Source organism: Leopardus geoffroyi, chromosome D4, assembly GCF_018350155.1.
Source record: "Leopardus geoffroyi isolate Oge1 chromosome D4, O.geoffroyi_Oge1_pat1.0, whole genome shotgun sequence".
Lineage (NCBI taxonomy): Eukaryota > Metazoa > Chordata > Mammalia > Carnivora > Felidae > Leopardus > Leopardus geoffroyi.
The window spans coordinates 28,145,058-28,161,408 of record NC_059342.1 but is presented as its reverse complement, the minus strand read 5'-3'; the positions used below and the strand labels follow the sequence as shown (position 1 = coordinate 28,161,408).

General features: G+C 45.5%; 1 protein-coding gene across 9 annotated transcripts in view; it reads right to left on the bottom strand.

The window, feature by feature from the left end:
- Positions 1-9,070, bottom strand: part of DAPK1 (death associated protein kinase 1) — a 190,826-nt gene extending 181,756 nt beyond the window's left edge. Inside the window, exons 1-2 of one of the 9 annotated variants that reach the window (XM_045469752.1) lie at positions 9,047-9,070; positions 7,378-7,547 (exon numbers count right to left, since the gene is read on the bottom strand). In XM_045469752.1, the coding sequence (XP_045325708.1) occupies positions 7,378-7,439 (62 nt within the window). In that variant the 5' untranslated portion in view covers positions 7,440-7,547; positions 9,047-9,070. The other 8 variants (XM_045469745.1, XM_045469750.1, XM_045469744.1 and 5 more) reach the window with 8 other exon arrangements.
- Between the last annotated feature and the right edge of the window lie 7,281 nt (positions 9,071-16,351).

Below are 16,351 nucleotides of genomic sequence, written 5' to 3'. Positions count from 1 at the left end.
ATGACCTATTTTGTTTTGTTTTTGTTTTGTTTGTTTTGTTTTGGGCTGGGGTCGAAAATAAGACGGGAACCATTTTAGGCTTTCCAACTTTTTCATTGTAACAACCCTCGTGGTGCATTGAACCTAGAGAGAGGTACAGCACTTTCTGGTTTACCTAAGAAAGATTCACTAGTTAGACACAGTTATTTTAATCCCATTTAGTTAGATGATATAGAAAAACCAAAGGGCAAATTTTTTTCCCCTCCTCTCCCTCCTAACCGCACATTTAAAGGAATTCATTTAGAATGTTAACAAAGTGATAAATTGGATTTACTCTAAATAATTATACTATCATATCATCTCTTTCAAGGCTGAGAGATGATGCATTCTGTTGTGATAATTTACCTCAATAAACCGAAGCAAAACAATTCAGTATCACCTTCCACTTCAAGTCTCAGACAATCACATACCAGCCCCAAACCAGACAGACGAGTGCCACTTAATGAAACGAAAAACTTTGTCATGTAGGGGATGGCCCACTAGGCAGGGCCATGACTCTTAACACACTACCCTACTCAAAGGTTAAAAAGTAATAAGAGTGTTCTGTGAACTTTCTAAAAAGCTGAACTATTAACTTTCGGAATTGGGTCAAACTATGCCACACACTAACATCATTCATAACCGTGGGGCACAAGCCATTGGGAAAAGGAAAGAAGTTTCTGTGGGCAGGAAAGTGCCAAGGAAGAGTGCTGTGCCCAGAGTAAGCCCCTGGCTGGTGGGGGGCGAGGGGGGCATAAAACCTTCATTGAAGTGGCTACTAGCCCTTCTAACTACCCTCTCCAATGCAGGTATTAAAACAGATTAGCCTTAGCAGGCTGCCCAAATCACCTTTCTTAAATACCAGCTTCATCTGGCTTCCAAAAAAGGAAAATTGTCAAATCCTAAGTAGTGTGAAGAACGCTAAGGAAGCCTGGCCAGGGTTCGGGGCCGCCTCCTGCTACCTACTAAGAGCTGCTTAACAAAGCCACTTGACCTAAGCACCCATTAGATGAAATAAGAAGGGAGGACCCAGCGATCACTCCAGCTTCTTCTAGGTCTGGGTGTCCAGGGGTCTCTGGGCTGACCTTCACCAATGCGAGCCCCTTCCCTCCCCCACCAGTAGGCTGCTTCTTTGTCTCACGATGAGTAGTAAGTTTCTACCAAAATTAGGCTTTGTTGCATTTATACCAAATGCCTGGTTAACTTAGGCACACACAGCAGATGGCTAGAATTAAGGATTAAGGATGAAATTCCCTGCAGGAAGCCAGGGGGTCTTCGAAGAGGTCAGACTATGTAATTGACCTTGTAACTCACAGGTCACCTCCTGAGACAGAGAGTGAGACCCCAAAGGGCCTCCAAGAGCCCTGCCTCGGCACCAGACCACTTTCAGGAGTATCCAGCAGCACACCCTCGTGGCTCTCCACCCAGATGCCCTCCCTGCCTCTACCCCACCCGGAAGGAAATGGCCTTTGCCTTCAAGCAGTCACAACTTTGCTGGGCGGTAAGAGGATATGTCGCCAATGTCACCTCTCCCGATATAACCCCCATATGTAATTACTGAAATTAATCTGAGCATCCATTTCTGTAAGCTTACTGTGTGTTTTTCATGGCTTTGCAGGGGCAGCCAATGTTATGGGGCCTTAGGTTCCTAAGTGGATGGGCAAGATACAGGCTTAGCGTAACAGGGCACAGGGGACCCAAAAGTCAGCTTCAATGCTTCTTGGCTCCCCATCAACAAAACCTCAACCCCCTTTGTTCATGGCCCCATCCAACCTAAATTATGCCTAGTGATCCAGAGGTGCCTTCCCAGTGCATCAAGCAAGCATCCAGCCAATTGCCACTCATGACCATCACCACGCCTTCCCTCCACACCCCGGAAGACCATTATTAGACCTTCCTAAGAGGCACAGAATTCAAAATCACTGAATGCAGAATATAGTCAATGATATTAACATGTGTTGCACAGTTGCAGAGGGAAGCTACACTTGGGAGCATTCTGTAACACACTGACTTGTCCAATCGCTACGTTGCACACCTGAAACTAACATAACATTGTGTGTCAACTATACTTCAAAAAAGGTTGCTGAACGTTACCTCCGCTACATATATTTGAACGTTCTCTCTCTTAAAATATTGCAGCCTCTCCTATCAAAGGAAACATCTGAGAAACACAAATAAAAAAAAAAAAATCACATTCAGCGCTGTCCTACGGGATGATCTCCTAGTCAACCCAGTGGGCCTGTGAGTCCCACTTCCAAAGAGGAAACGTCCCAAGAAGTCCTTCCTCCTTCCATCCACACAGGCCTGCCATAATTCTAATTCACCCCTGAATTCTAACTCACCCCTGCAGTCCACAGTAAACCAAAGGAATGATGTACTCCGACTCTCGGAATTTAGGACAAAGCCTTACCTCAATTAAAATGCCTATGGATTTTATGCCAAAGGGAGAATGTTTTAAATTTGAATTATTAGCTTCCAGCTACCATCCGACCAGTGTAAACTCTCTAAGACTCCACTTTGTTTTGTTTAAAACTGATCTTGTGCTTGTAAATTTTGACTGCTGTGCATATTACTGTTCAGGCATAGACAATACAAAAGGAAAAGCAGCTTTGATGTTTATGAGCTGCAGACTTTAACATCCTAAGCTCATCTCCACCAGGGTCATCACTTATCGAGGGCTATACGTACGTACATGTTGTTGGGGTGGGGGAGGTGCGTGTGTGTGTTCATGGTGCTTTGCATATATCAATCCATTCATCCATCAGCAAGTATTTATTGAGCCCCTACTGACATGCACCTAATTAGGCATTAGAGATAAAAAATGATGAGCAAATCCAAGGTCGCAACCTTGTGACAACCTGTGGGGAAAGCAGATAATCAAAGCAGCAATGACTCTACAATATGGTAAACACCAGGATGGGGACAACAGGTTATTAAAAATAATACCTTAGGGGGCGCCTGGGTGGCTCAGTCGGTTAAGCGTCCGACTTCAGCTCAGGTCATGATCTCACGGTCCGTGAGTTTGAGCCCCGCGTCGGGCTCTGGGCTGATGGCCCAGAGCCTGGAGCCTGCTTCTGATTCTGTGTCTCCCCCTCTCTCTGCTCCTCCCCGTTCATGCTCTGTCTCTCTCTGTCTCAAAAATAAATAAACTTAAAAAAAAAAAATAATACCTTAGGCAGTGACGGTGTGTCAGATGTTTACAGCCACTGTCTCCGACTCCCACAACACCCTATAAAGGCAGGTGTCTCCTCATTTTCCAAATGAGTATACTAAGGCTGGCCCACACCACACGCTGCATGCTTATCAGCATCAGCGTTCACATCACCATTTATGTCTCAAATCCCCATTCTGGTCTCGATATTGCACCTGCCAACCTGCATTAGTTTGTTCAGGCATGGGTCAAACTTTCGCCTGGTGTTACACAGCACACTCCGTGCCCTGGGGAGAAAAGACCGCGGAACTCACCCAAAAAGAACGTTCAAGCTGGCTACAAGAAGCAACACAAGAATAACGACAACACAGATCAAGGACACAGCAATGGCACGAAGCCGTCTGCGGTCACGTACCGACACAGAAGAATGATTCAGAAGGCACATCTTTGGTTTCTAGAAGGGGCACATCACTGTGGTGGGATTTCTTCAGGAGGGAAGACCTAGGTCTTAAGATTGTGTAAGGTGAGACAGCGGAAGAGGAAAGAAGGCCTGCTCCCCAGGAAAGAGGTGCTCAGAGAAGTGTCTAGAAGGCTCACAGGTTAGGCTGAACCACTGCCAACCACATAACCAGAGCCCAAAGATGGGACAAGCCAGCCTGTGGCCTTCCAAGTGCCAACTGATAAGAGTGGCTGAGGCACCCTGGGGCGTTAAAAGGACCCAAGCGGACCAGCAGATGGAGAAATCTGCATTTATAAGAACTCCTCCCAGAAACCATTCCATGGGATGGAAGCAGTGCTTTGCTCCACCTCCTGAGACAGAGAGTGAGACCCCAAAGGGCCTCGTAGAGTCAACACGGAAGGTCACCAAACAGTCTTCTAAGGATGGGGGTCCTGCTCATTACAGGAATTTGTTTCCACGTGGAGGCTGGCCGTTTCACTCTGACTCAGATGGGGAGGCCAAGGGCAACATCAATGTGTCTCCCCAAGGACCCTTTTCCCAGAAGGCCTCCCTTCCCCAAATTGGTAAACAGATACCTGGATGCACGTTGACTTGCAGGCCAAGTCCACAGCCTGCCTGCAACACCCACAGGTCTCAGCCAGGCCTGCAGATGAGATCTGCATTTGTTTAACTCTATACCGCTGATGAAAATATGTTTACATGTGTTACACAACAGCCATGACACAAGCACTAAACCTCTCACTTCAAAAATGAAGGAGGGGAGCCTGGGTGGCTTAGTTGATTGAGCATCAGACACTTGATTTCGGCTCAGGTCACGATCTCATGGGGTCTTGAGATAGAGCCCCGCTTCGGGCTCTGTGCTGAGCGTGGAGCCTGCTTAAGGTTCTCCTTCTCCCTCCCCCTCTGCCCCTTCCCATGCACGAATGCTGTGTGTGTCTCTCTCTCAAAAATTAGATAGATAGATAGACAGATAAATAAATAAATAAATAAATAAATAAATAAATAAATAAATAAAATAAAAATGAAGAATCCTAAGTGTCAGAAAGGGTGAGTGACTTATTTAAGGTCATAAAGCTAGCAAGTTGCAGAGGTAGATTTGGAAACCGGGTATCTTTCCCGTGGTCTGTCTGCTGGATCACCACTGCAATAACCAGAATACTTTATAAAGTTCTTTACAGGGACAGAGAGCTTTTACAGCAGTCCTGGGTAGCACAGTCCTGGGTAGACACACACTAACATACACAGACCAACAGACACGTGCATGCACACATACTCATACATACACACGCTCCTGCTTTTCCTAAACGTAAAGCAGTGACAATAACACTACTGAGTGGACCCGTCTTCCCTTCTCTCGCTATGGACTTGGTCTCCGCATATTCATAAGCTAGGAGAGTAGCTATCACTTAGATGACTTCTAAAGACACCCAGGTCAAGTGCTGAATCGATACGCTGGTCCCTGTATCACTCACTGCTTAGATCAGCCTTGCATTGGTGCTAAATAACTGCCCAATTTCATTTCTGTGACACACGAAGCAGCCTCTTTTCTTCGTGTCTGCCTTAGTCAGGACTTGTTTTCGGGAAGTGGCTATTTCCAAGGCAGATGTAAAAATCACAGCACTTGGAAAAAAACTTCCCCCTACAATCAACCATTTCCCTCATTTCCAGGCAAAGCAAAAGCAGCTGGTATTGGATGGATATAGGCATATGTGCTCTATTTAAAAAAAAAAAACCCAGGGGCACCTGGGTGGCTCAGTCGGTTAAGCGTCCGACTTCGGCTCAGGTCACGATCTCGCAGTCCGTGAGTTTGAGCCCCGCGTCGGGCTCTGGGCTGATGGCTCAGAGCCTGGAGCCTGCTTCCGATTCTGTGTCTCCCTCTCTCTCTGCCCCTCCCCCGTTCATGCTCTGTCTCTCTCTCTCTGTCTCAAAAATAAATAAGCGTTAAAAAAAAAAAATTAAAAAAAATTAAAAAAAAAAAAAACCCAACTCCCAGTTTTTCAGAGCCCTTCCTCCAAATTCACAGGTCACATAAATTAAATTATTCAGCAAACAAGGTGTCACTTAGTGTTGCACAGCAGGGAGAAAGTTATTCACGGAAACAAGACTGAGGCCAAATCAAAGCAAAATGCACTGATAAACGAACAGGCCACCTCCCAGCTCAGCTAAGAGGGCCTGTCATCTCGCCCACAAAATAAAGATTACAAACTCCCCCACCAGCCTCAGGGAGGCTTCACTTTTTTTTTCTTTCTCAGAACACATAATTCTAGCAAAAGATCTCACTGAAAATAAGGTCATATACTTAATCCATAAAGCAATCAGCTTGTCTAATTTTAATCACTCCTCTTTCTAAGAGAATTTCTATAAGCAGGCCACACAACACAAATGGAATTAAAATATATTTTTCTACCCTTTTCCCCTACTCTCAAAGGAAAACTCCATATACCACTCATCTTGCTGAAAACCGCAGGAATAGAGTGATTTAATTCTAGTTAAACCAAGTACCTCAACCGCACACCCTTAAACCTTAATCTTAAACATATCCAGGAAACATGACTTTTGAGAGCTTTCTTTCTAAAGTATTCACTCAGTAAATCTGCAATAGATGGGAAGCTCCTCTTAAGTGCAGGCTCTCAGTGATGTCCTGAGTTGGTACAAAACACACAGAGAAATATTCTATTACAGTAACTTTTTTCAAAATTGTTTTTATTCTGCACTATTACTTACACTTGTAAAAAAAATTTAGTTAAGCTCCACAGTGGAAATTCTCATTAGGTAACCTGGGGTGTGGGTATTTTTGAATTTCTTTCTAGTAAAGAAACTGCTTTGCATCAGAACATCCGGGGTATATGGAAAAATATATATTTTGATACAAATGTAAGTAAATACACACTTTCTGTTTGTTTCAAGATCCTTTAGTCAGTACAAACACACTACAATCAAATTCTTACGTTGAATTTAAATGTAGGTGTGAAAACAGCTTTCTGCTAGTTAGAACAGAGCTCAACCAACACACCCTGTCAAATACCCAGTCAAGGGGAAACTGAGCCAGCCCAGAGCCGCCTCAAAATAATCATTCTTTGTTTACCCAGAAACTGAACGACTTTACACACAGAGACACAGTTCCCAAAGCAATGCTCTGAATCCAGACAGCCCTATTAGACTCTCCGTCATTTATTTGTTAAAAATTTAACATTGTAAATGAAACCAAAGCAACCACTAACACCAAGGGGGTAATTAAATTCCTGGTTAGAGGAAGTTTCAAAATCCAAACCCAACACCAGCATCTGGCAAGTCGCCAAATATGATCTACCAATACTTACTTGCTCGTGTTACTTTGAAAATGCAGACAGAAAGTATTAAGATTTTAAAAGCCAACTAATTAGTTGGGACTCTGTTTAAATCACATAGAAGACCAGCAAACATACCTTAGCGTCTGCCTCATCTCGGAAGGGCAAACGCTGACAAGAGTTACTGCAGACAATTAAATCTGTTCCTGTCCAGGGGTCTTGATCAATACCCTCTGCAACGTAATCACTGAAATCGCCTCTCCATCCTAGCCCCTTGGATGAGGTGGTTTATTTCTGGTTTCCAGCCCGCGCTGGGCTAGTAACTCCTTTCTCTATAATTTGCACATCTCTTCGAAGGGAGAGGGAGCCGCCTGATTCAAATTGCATTTGTTTACCGCCCACTGCCCCGATATTATGCATTCCCGCGACCCAGTGGCATGCGCTTCCGGCACCCCCTGTACCTGCCAAGTTCCTCGCCGGTGTCGTAGTAATCATCCACGTTTTCCTGCCTGAACACAGTCATGATAAACTGTCACACCTCAGCAAAGCCCAGCGCACTTCAGCTCCGCTTCCCACACCATCACCACCGCTCCTGCGCCTCCGTGGGCCCCTCATGCATCAGTCTCCAGCCCTTTAAAATAAGAGCAATAACAATAATAAAATGACAACCCGGAAAAGAAGAGGACCTCCCCATGCTAAGAGCCGCTCGCCTCGCCGAAGCCCACCTCTCCCCTGCCGCCCCTCCCCGCCCGGCGGAGAGGAGCACCCTTTGTTAAACCCGCGCCAGGGACGCCCCCGGCCCCGCAGCGCCCGCGCGCGCGTGGGGCCGGGCGCAACCGCACCCCAAGGTCCGCGTCCCCGAAAGCAGGGCGCTCTGAGCGGATCAGAACCGGCTCCGGAAGTGACTGGCCTCCCCGCCTCCCCTTTCTCCACACACACGCCCACCCAGCTCCCCACCTCCGGGGGCGCCGCGTAAGAATGAAGCCCGCGCCCGGGAGGAACGCGCCTCGCTGGAAGCATCCCCCTCCAGCCCGCCGAGGCTCGGCGGCCCCCGCGCCACCTCTTGGCTCCCGCACTCCCCGGCAGCCGCGGCCACCCTCTCCCCTTCCTCGAGCCAGGCAGTCCCCAGAGGCACATTCCTGGCGACTCCCGCTCCGTTACCCGGCCGACCCGGCGCGCGGCCGCCCGGGGGAGCAGGGGAGGAAAGGGAGCGGCCGAGGGAGGCGCGGCCGCCTGCTCCCGGTCTCCGCGCCCCGACACAAAGCGCCCGGCCCGGCCCGCGCCACCTGTTCCCACCCGGCCCGCGGGCCTGGGGGCGCCTCCTGGCTGCGATCCCACTTCTCCCCCTCAGTCCAGCCGCCCCCTCCTCGGCCTTCCCAGTTGCCCTGGGCGCTGCCCGGGCAAACCCCGCCGCGCCGCCGCCGCGAAAGCAAAAGCGGGCGGCGGGGCCCGGGAGGAGCCGGGGAGCGCGCGCGGCCACTCACCCGGGCGCCCAGGAGCTGCCCGAGTCCCTCCCGAGCTGTCGGAGGCCGACCGTGGGCGCCAGCGCCGGAGACGAGCGGGGCGGCGGCTGGAGCGCGGGGAGGGGGCGGGTGGGGGGCGCGGATCCCGCGCGTCCGCCCCGGCGTCTGCTCGGCCGGGCGCTCCCCCCTCCGGCTCGGGAGCAGCTCTTCGGCTCCTCGCCGCCTTCCTGGCGGAGGGCTGCCGGCGGGCGGCCAATGGGGACCCCGCGAGCGGGCTGGCGGCACGGCCCACCCACCTCCAAGCTGCCGGGCCCGGCCGGCGCTGCGGGCTCTGCGCAGCGCTCTGGCTGCTCCTCCCTGCTCTGCGCTCCGGGCTCGCTGGCGCGCTCTACCGCGCACACCCCCGCGCACACCCACTCACCGACACCCACCCGGGAGCCGGGGGAGCGCAGCCGCGCGCGCCGTGGGCGCTCCACCTGTGCACGCCGCTCGGCTGCCCCCCACGGCCGCCGCGTGCCAGAGATGAGCGATTCCTCCGTCCTGCAAATGTGAAATGAGCGCCCCGCGTGTGCCAGGCACGGTGCTGGGCACCGGGAGCTCGGAGACCAAAATAGATTTAAAAGAAAAAAAAAAAAAAACCCAAAAACCCTGCCCTCATGAAACTTACATTCTGGTGGAGAAGACGGGGCGGGGGGGGGGGGTGGGGAGCCGTAAGCAAATAAGATCACTTTGGAAGAAATCGGCTCAATGGAGACAGTAACACAGAGCAGGCTAGAGTAGGGCAGAGAGGGAATGGGTCGTACAGTCCCTCTCCGGAATAGGTATGTCTAGCTGAGATCTGAATGATAAGACATGCAACCAGAGAAGAAAGAGTTGACGTCTCACAGGCACAATAAAGCAACAGAGAGGAAGGGTTTATGCGTGCTCTTCGATATGTTTTTGGCTATTGATGACTTAAAATGTGGCTGGCTGGTCAAGAGTGAAGTGTTCAAAAAGTATCTCGGATTCCAAGACTTGGTATAGAAATAAGAATGAAAAGAGTCTTGTGAATATTTTTGTAATAACTACATGTTTGGATGATAGTTTTGGATATATTGAGTTAAATACAATCTATTGTTAAAATTAATATCACCTTTTTTCTTTTTTAAAATGCAGCTACTAGAAAATATAACACTACCTTTGGGGCTTGCATCATGTTTCTGAAGACTGTGCTGGTCTACACAGAGACCCCATATTTCCTGGAGACTCTTCATCCATTCTGTTTCTTACTCTGCTCCCACCACCCTTTTAGGTCTGGGGAACAGAAAGGATGGTTCCCCATAGGGACTTTCTGGGGATCCCCAAACAGAAGAAAGCTCCTACAGGGAAATTTATCTTACTTCTTAGAATGACAGAAAATGTGTGAGCCCTCTGAGATTTCAGATTTACATCATTGTTCAAATAATCTAGATTTCCTAAAATGAGAAGGTTTAAACTCTCTTTGGTTCAACAGAAATATCAACTGTAGACATTTTGGCCTATTGCAAAGAAAGAAAGAAGGAAAGAAAGAAAGAAAGAAAGAAAGAAAGAAAGAAAGAAAGAAAGAAAGAAAGAAAGAAGAAAGAAAGAAAAAAGGAAAGAAAGAAGAAAGAAAGAAAAGAAAAGAAAGGAAGAAAGAAAGAAAAGAAAGGAAGACAGAAAGAAGGAGGGAGGGAGGAAGGGAAGGAAGGAAGAAGAGGGAGGGAGAAAGAAAGAAAGAAAAAGAAAGAAAAAGGAAGGAAGGAAAGAGAGAAAGGAAGAGAAAGAAAGAAGGAAAGAAAGAAAGAAAGAGGGAGGGAAGGAAGGAAGGAAGGGAGGAAAGAAGAGGGAAGAAAGAAAGAGAAAAAGGAAGGAAGGAAAGAAGGAAGGAAGGAAAGAGAGAAAGAGGGAGAGATGAGACAGAGAAAGAAAAAGAGAACGAAAGAAAGAAAGGGAGAGAGAGAGAAAGAAGGAAAGAAAAGAATGTCCCTCAGACCTTATATCAGATGGTCCTCTTAAAGAACATTTCAATTCATGGTCCACAGGAAGGGCACACATTCATGATGACAGAAACAAGGGAAGGTTCCAAATCGGGAGATGGTACCTACCTTAGTGGTGGGTTTGAAAATTAATACAAAAAGATCTTGAGAGGTGAGCAATACAGTCAAAAAATAACAACAACAACAACAACAAAGTGATTCATCTTGGGGGGAGGGAATGCAAATGAATACATCTGTTGGGGGTGGGGAATTTCAAACATGGATGTTTGGGAGAAACTTGGAAAGCACTCATGGATGACTGCTTTCTGGGTAGTATTTTTCCTGCAAAATAAATGGAAGTATGTTTTCCAAGGCAATGAGGATTATCTCTGTTTGGGGAATAACATGTCTTACCTACCATATTTGGTGTGCTAATCACAGGAGATTTTCTGGGGGAGTGAAAAAGGCATGGAGGTAGGAGTCACAAAAATGGATCTAATATTGGTGGAACCATTTAACAGCTGACTCTGGATGTGTCTCTTACCCCCAAGCTTCATGTCTGCGTTAATTTAGGCGAGCATTTTCGAGAAGGAAAATGTGGTAGTTAAAAAAAAAAAACATGGCCAAAAAGTCAGTCAAGAAGTGAAGTCTAATTTTTCCCCCCATGATTATGAGTTGGCCCTGATGTCTTGCTTCTGAAAAAAAATGTGAGGGAAGTGACACAGCATAACGTCCTTCTAAGGCTAGATCATAAGGCACAAAGAACTTCTGCTTCACCCTCTTTCTCCATATCTCACTCTGGCTCTCTCTTTCTCACTCTACTCTCTCATTCTCTCTAACACTGGAAGCCTTCAGCTGCCATGGTTACCCTGGGGCTGCCATGTGGAGAGACCATGTGGAGAGACCACAGAAAGAAAGAAGCCCAAGGAAGCCAGCTGTTCCAGCCCCACCCCCACCCCCAGCTATTCCTGTTTTCACAACCGGGTTCCGTGAACAGAATCAATGACTATTTCTGTTTTAAGTCATTATTTTGGAGGTGGTTTGTTACACAGCAATAGATAACTTATCAGGGACTCAGATAGAAAATAACACGTGCCAGATGCCAGGCCAACTAAATCATTCTCTTAATAAATCTTCAAATAACTCTGTATATCAGTTTCCATTTTTTTTCTCCGCTTTATACTTAACCTTAGTGTCAATTTCATCACCGGCAAAATGGGGACGATAATAGACCCTCGAATGTTCCTCAGGTTTGGTGGAAGAATATAGAGAGATATTACATAAAATAGGGCTTTGTACATTATAAGATACATCAGAATATTGTCTATCATATTTTCTATCATGTTTCCAGCAAGAAGGGCTCCATGAGGCATCTTTCAAATGGAAGACAGCAATACAGTAATCCTCAGATTATGAGATTCAAGCTGGAAAGGGCTTCTCTGAAAATAACTGATTATGAATATGGACAGTGGATTATGATAATCATGGTGATAGCATTTAAAACAAGTTCAAATATAAAACTTAGAACATTATTTTACTAAGGTAAAACATCTGCTGCTATAAAGCCCAACAAAACTTAAGAGTTTCAACAAATTAAAAGTCTATTTCTTGCTCTCAGCACAGAGGCCTGCAGGAGGTAGACAGAGAGCGTGGTCCCACATAATCACTCAAGGATCCAAGTTTCTGCCCTCTGATTGATCCATTGTCCCTCAGTGCACACGAGCTTTTTCGTCGGTCCTTTTCTTCTGCTGGCTGATAAGAGAAAAGAGAATCCAGAGAAGACTACACTGAAGGTTTATTTAGGGGGTCAGGTTTGAAGTCTAAGGCTTAACCATTTGCTGGCAAGATATTCTAAGATCTATCAGATTGGTCCACATTAGTTCAGTTCACCTTTGGATTACTCTTTAGTAACAAGTCTTTGGCTTTTATCAAGGGCCTATTTTTTTTTTAATTTTAATTCCAGCATAGTTAACATACAGTGTTATGTTAGTTTCAGGTGCACAGGCACTTATATTTTTTTTTTTAATTTTTTTTTCAATGTTTATTTATTTTTGGGACAGAGAGAGACAGAGCATGAACGGGGGAGGGGCAGAGAGAGGGAGACACAGAATCGGAAACAGGCTCCAGGCTCTGAGCCATCAGCCCAGAGCCCGACGCGGGGCTCGAACTCACGGACCGCGAGATCGTGACCCGGCTGAAGTCGGACGCTGAACCGACTGCGCCACCCAGGCGCCCCGGGCACTTATATTTTTAAACAGCCCCGTGAAAAACGTTTCTGCACCCGTGGCTTTTCTTGGAGGGATTGCCCGTTATGCAGCTGAAGGCCTCTTATGTAGGAAGTCACATGACTGAATCCAGTCCCTCCCAGTACTGAGCACTAAGCTAACTCGTCTCTCTTGAACAAATTATGTTCCTTTTTCTCAGAAAGTGAAAATCATAAAGTTCATTCTGTTTTCCATTTTCCCTGGATTCCAAAAAGCATGTGGCAAGCTCAGAAAATATAGTCCCCCTAGTAATGTCCAACTCACGATATTCTCTGAATCGATCAATAAGCATTTATTATCTAGTATATATTAGATACTGAGGATGTAGAGATGAAAGAAACATTCTCTGTCCTCAAGTAACTCAGTCTAATGCCTGATGAGTAAAGAGTTCTGTTACAGCGTGATTTTGCTGGATATCATCCATTCACTTCTCTAGAGCCAGTCTTGGTGCTTCTCCAACCTTACAGGTCGGCAGACTTGGCTGTGAGATTATTTTAATTCACTTCCTTGTCCTCTGCCCACTGGTTGGTTTGGCCATTGGGAAACCCTGGCATGAAGTCAAGTAGAAGGGAGGAGAAATGAAGCCAGGAGAATCACTCTCCTATTTTCCTCGCAGAAAGATTGCCTCAGTCACTGTAAAACAAAGGTCACTGCTCCTCATCAGATAACCTCTTCTACATGATTTTCTCTGTTCAGACTGTTGGTAACCAGTCGCTCATCTTGTCTGTTTGGACTAGTTGGTACCAGATCAATTGTTACTAACCTGGGATTCCTACCCCATTCCTTAGGGTTCCCACCCTATGCCTATGGTTCCCCCACACCTCCTTGAATCATCCTAATTACAGTGTGCCATCTCTTTCCTTGGAGACCCTGATTGCTAGTGTAATGAGAGCAGAATCTCAGGCTGCTGTGAAAACACAAAGGGAGGGCACTCAATTCTGATAAAGACCAAGAAAGGAGGATGATGATAGGGGTGAGCCTAGGGCTTTAGGGAAGTTTCCTGGAGGAGCTGACATCCTGATAAAACATATGAAAAAAAATTAAGAGTTGGCAGAATAAAATGGTGGGCAATGGGGTGAAGGATTGGAGGGTGCCAGGGGTGAGAGAGGAGGGCATCTAGACAGAGGAAGACAGTGAGGGTAAAATCACAGATGCAGGCATCTCTAAGCAATAGAACTCAGGCAGTGAAATGGCAAAAAGTAGAAACAGAGAAAGAAGGGTCTTTTCCATCATGCCCGGGACTTAGATAACAGTGGAGAGATAAACCAACATAGCCTTTGACAAGCTTGTCCATTAGGGGTTGTCATTAATTTGGCACACGTTCAGAGATGGTAGGTAGAGAACAAGAATGAGATACCTTAAGGAGGTAGAAATCACAGGTCTTTGCATTTGAGGAAAAGGACAGAGTCAGGGTGATATCCAAATTTTTGGCTAAGTGATTAGATAGATATTGCTGACTTGTAGGCTGAAATATAGGTGGACAACTTGTTTGGGGGAAGAGAAGATGAGGTCAGTCTTGGAGATATGAAGTTTGAGGTGCCATGGGCATCTAGATGATGTCCAGGGGAGGTGGAGACCCATGAGATAGACAAGGGTGATTCTGGTATATACTAGAGGAACCAAGGCATGAAGTAGCTGAGGCCACCTAGACACAGGACACAGGACTAGAAAGAGCATGAGAGGCAGAACTCTTGGGAACATAAGCTGTTAACCCAAACAAATACAGAGGAGCAAGTATGCCTGGCCAGCAGCTATAGATTGACAACTAGCCTGATGAGCAGCTATGGGTTTTACCTGTGTTTCTTGGGGCCAGAATGGGTATCACCAGTGGGTAGTGAATTAAGACCTTGTGAATATTGAGTGCCTTACCTGCCTATATATATAGTGCATCATGAATATTTGCTGTCTTCCTGGTCTAGTAGGTTACTAACTTCCTTATCTATGCTTAATACACCTTGTGAATTTGATTCATCCCATTTATTTTCTTTTCTATAGTAGAATTAAATATTTACAAACACAAGAACAAACGCACATTACACACGTTCTTCTGCTCTGTGAGTTATTGGAGACAACTTTCTGACCCCTTTTCCCACAGTTGCTCCAGACTCACCTTTTTTGTAATGCATGGGTTTAAAGATTGGGGCTTCACCTTACCACCCTGGTCCCCCGAGCTGGACTATGTGACCACAGATTTAAGACCCCATGGCATAGATTTTTGCCTATTCCTCTACCCCTACTTTCCCTCTGACTCAGTTTCTTTTCAATTTTCATTTATTGTACCCTGAGGTATTGAATGCATCTCTGACCCTCATCAAATCCTTTGTGAAGACAACTGGGGCATAAATAAACACTTGCAAATCACTGACCAGTATCTGAAAGGCCACAGGCCATTATACGCCTCTGGGGTTACAAGTTTACTCTTGCCTTCAGCAGGATTTCTTTTGTGCCCAGCCCAATTTCTTCTAGGTTCTGATGCTGCCTAAAACAAAGATTGGTAACACTTTACAACACTTATGAAAGTCATGGCCCAGAATGGCAGTCAGGTTCCTAACTAAAGGCACACGGAGCTGCCACTAGGCAGTATACATTTCACTCACTTGATCGTTTATATGCAAATGTGGAGTTTGTGTGACATGTACCCTTCTCTCCCCACAGGAGTTTACCTGCTAGTGGGTTTTTAGTGCAATTAGTTACCAGATTCTACATTTCCCTAAGAGAATGTGTGGCTATAATTGGGAAGAAGAGTAGAACATTCAAATTAAATTTCGTCAAATTTAAAGCAAGACTAAAAAAAAAGAAAAAGGTCATTCAGAAACACTCAAGATCAATCAACCAGTAGAACTGGTTGTACCAATCATGATTGCAGATAAACTATAGGCACACTGATTTAGTGAATGTATTATATTTATTTTCTATTGCTTCTAATTTTTTTTCTCTGCCGGTGACTGATAAACCTCCTTAAAACCATCAGACTTAATACCATTGATTTCTATTTATTTTTCCTTACAGCAAAACTTATGGTAAAAAATATTTTCAGTCAGTATCAGAATTCATCTTTTCAGGGGCAGATAGGTATTAAATATTATAGAAGATTCAATATCAATGAAAGCCTCTAGGTTTCTTGGCATAGTTTCATGAGACACAAGTCCCATTATTCAAGTCAGTGAAGTGATTTACAGCCTTATTCATAGCAGTTTGGCAGGATTTATAGAAACGTTGCTTTTTTAAAAAGACAAACTTGTCATAAATCTTTCCAGAAGATTCTGTCAGTTTGAAGATTTGCAAATAGAGCAGTAATCTTTGACCCGTTCAATGCTGTATTCTCCCAACAAGAACTCTAAATTGACACGCCTATAAAATTGGTATTTTCTGCTTATATAGATTTAGTAAGTCTAAATTTACTCTTTGGGAAAAAAAAAACTATATAAGAATAATGGGTGTAATTTAATTTGCTGCTTAAGTATTTCTCCAATTTTCTCTCAATTTTAAGAAATTTTGAGATGATGAAAATTTCTGTGAAAATACCCTTCAAGAACACTGCACTGGGTTTATAAGATCTTAGAAATCCAGAATTACTTCTAATAGTATAATGTTCACCATTAATGTAATTATTTATTTCTTGATAAGGATAATGGTAAGATAGACTCAGGCAGTGATGATTCAGAAGGAGCCACATTTTCCATTTCTTTAGAATTCTCTTAAAGAAACATCTACTTGGGTTTCCTGTTATTT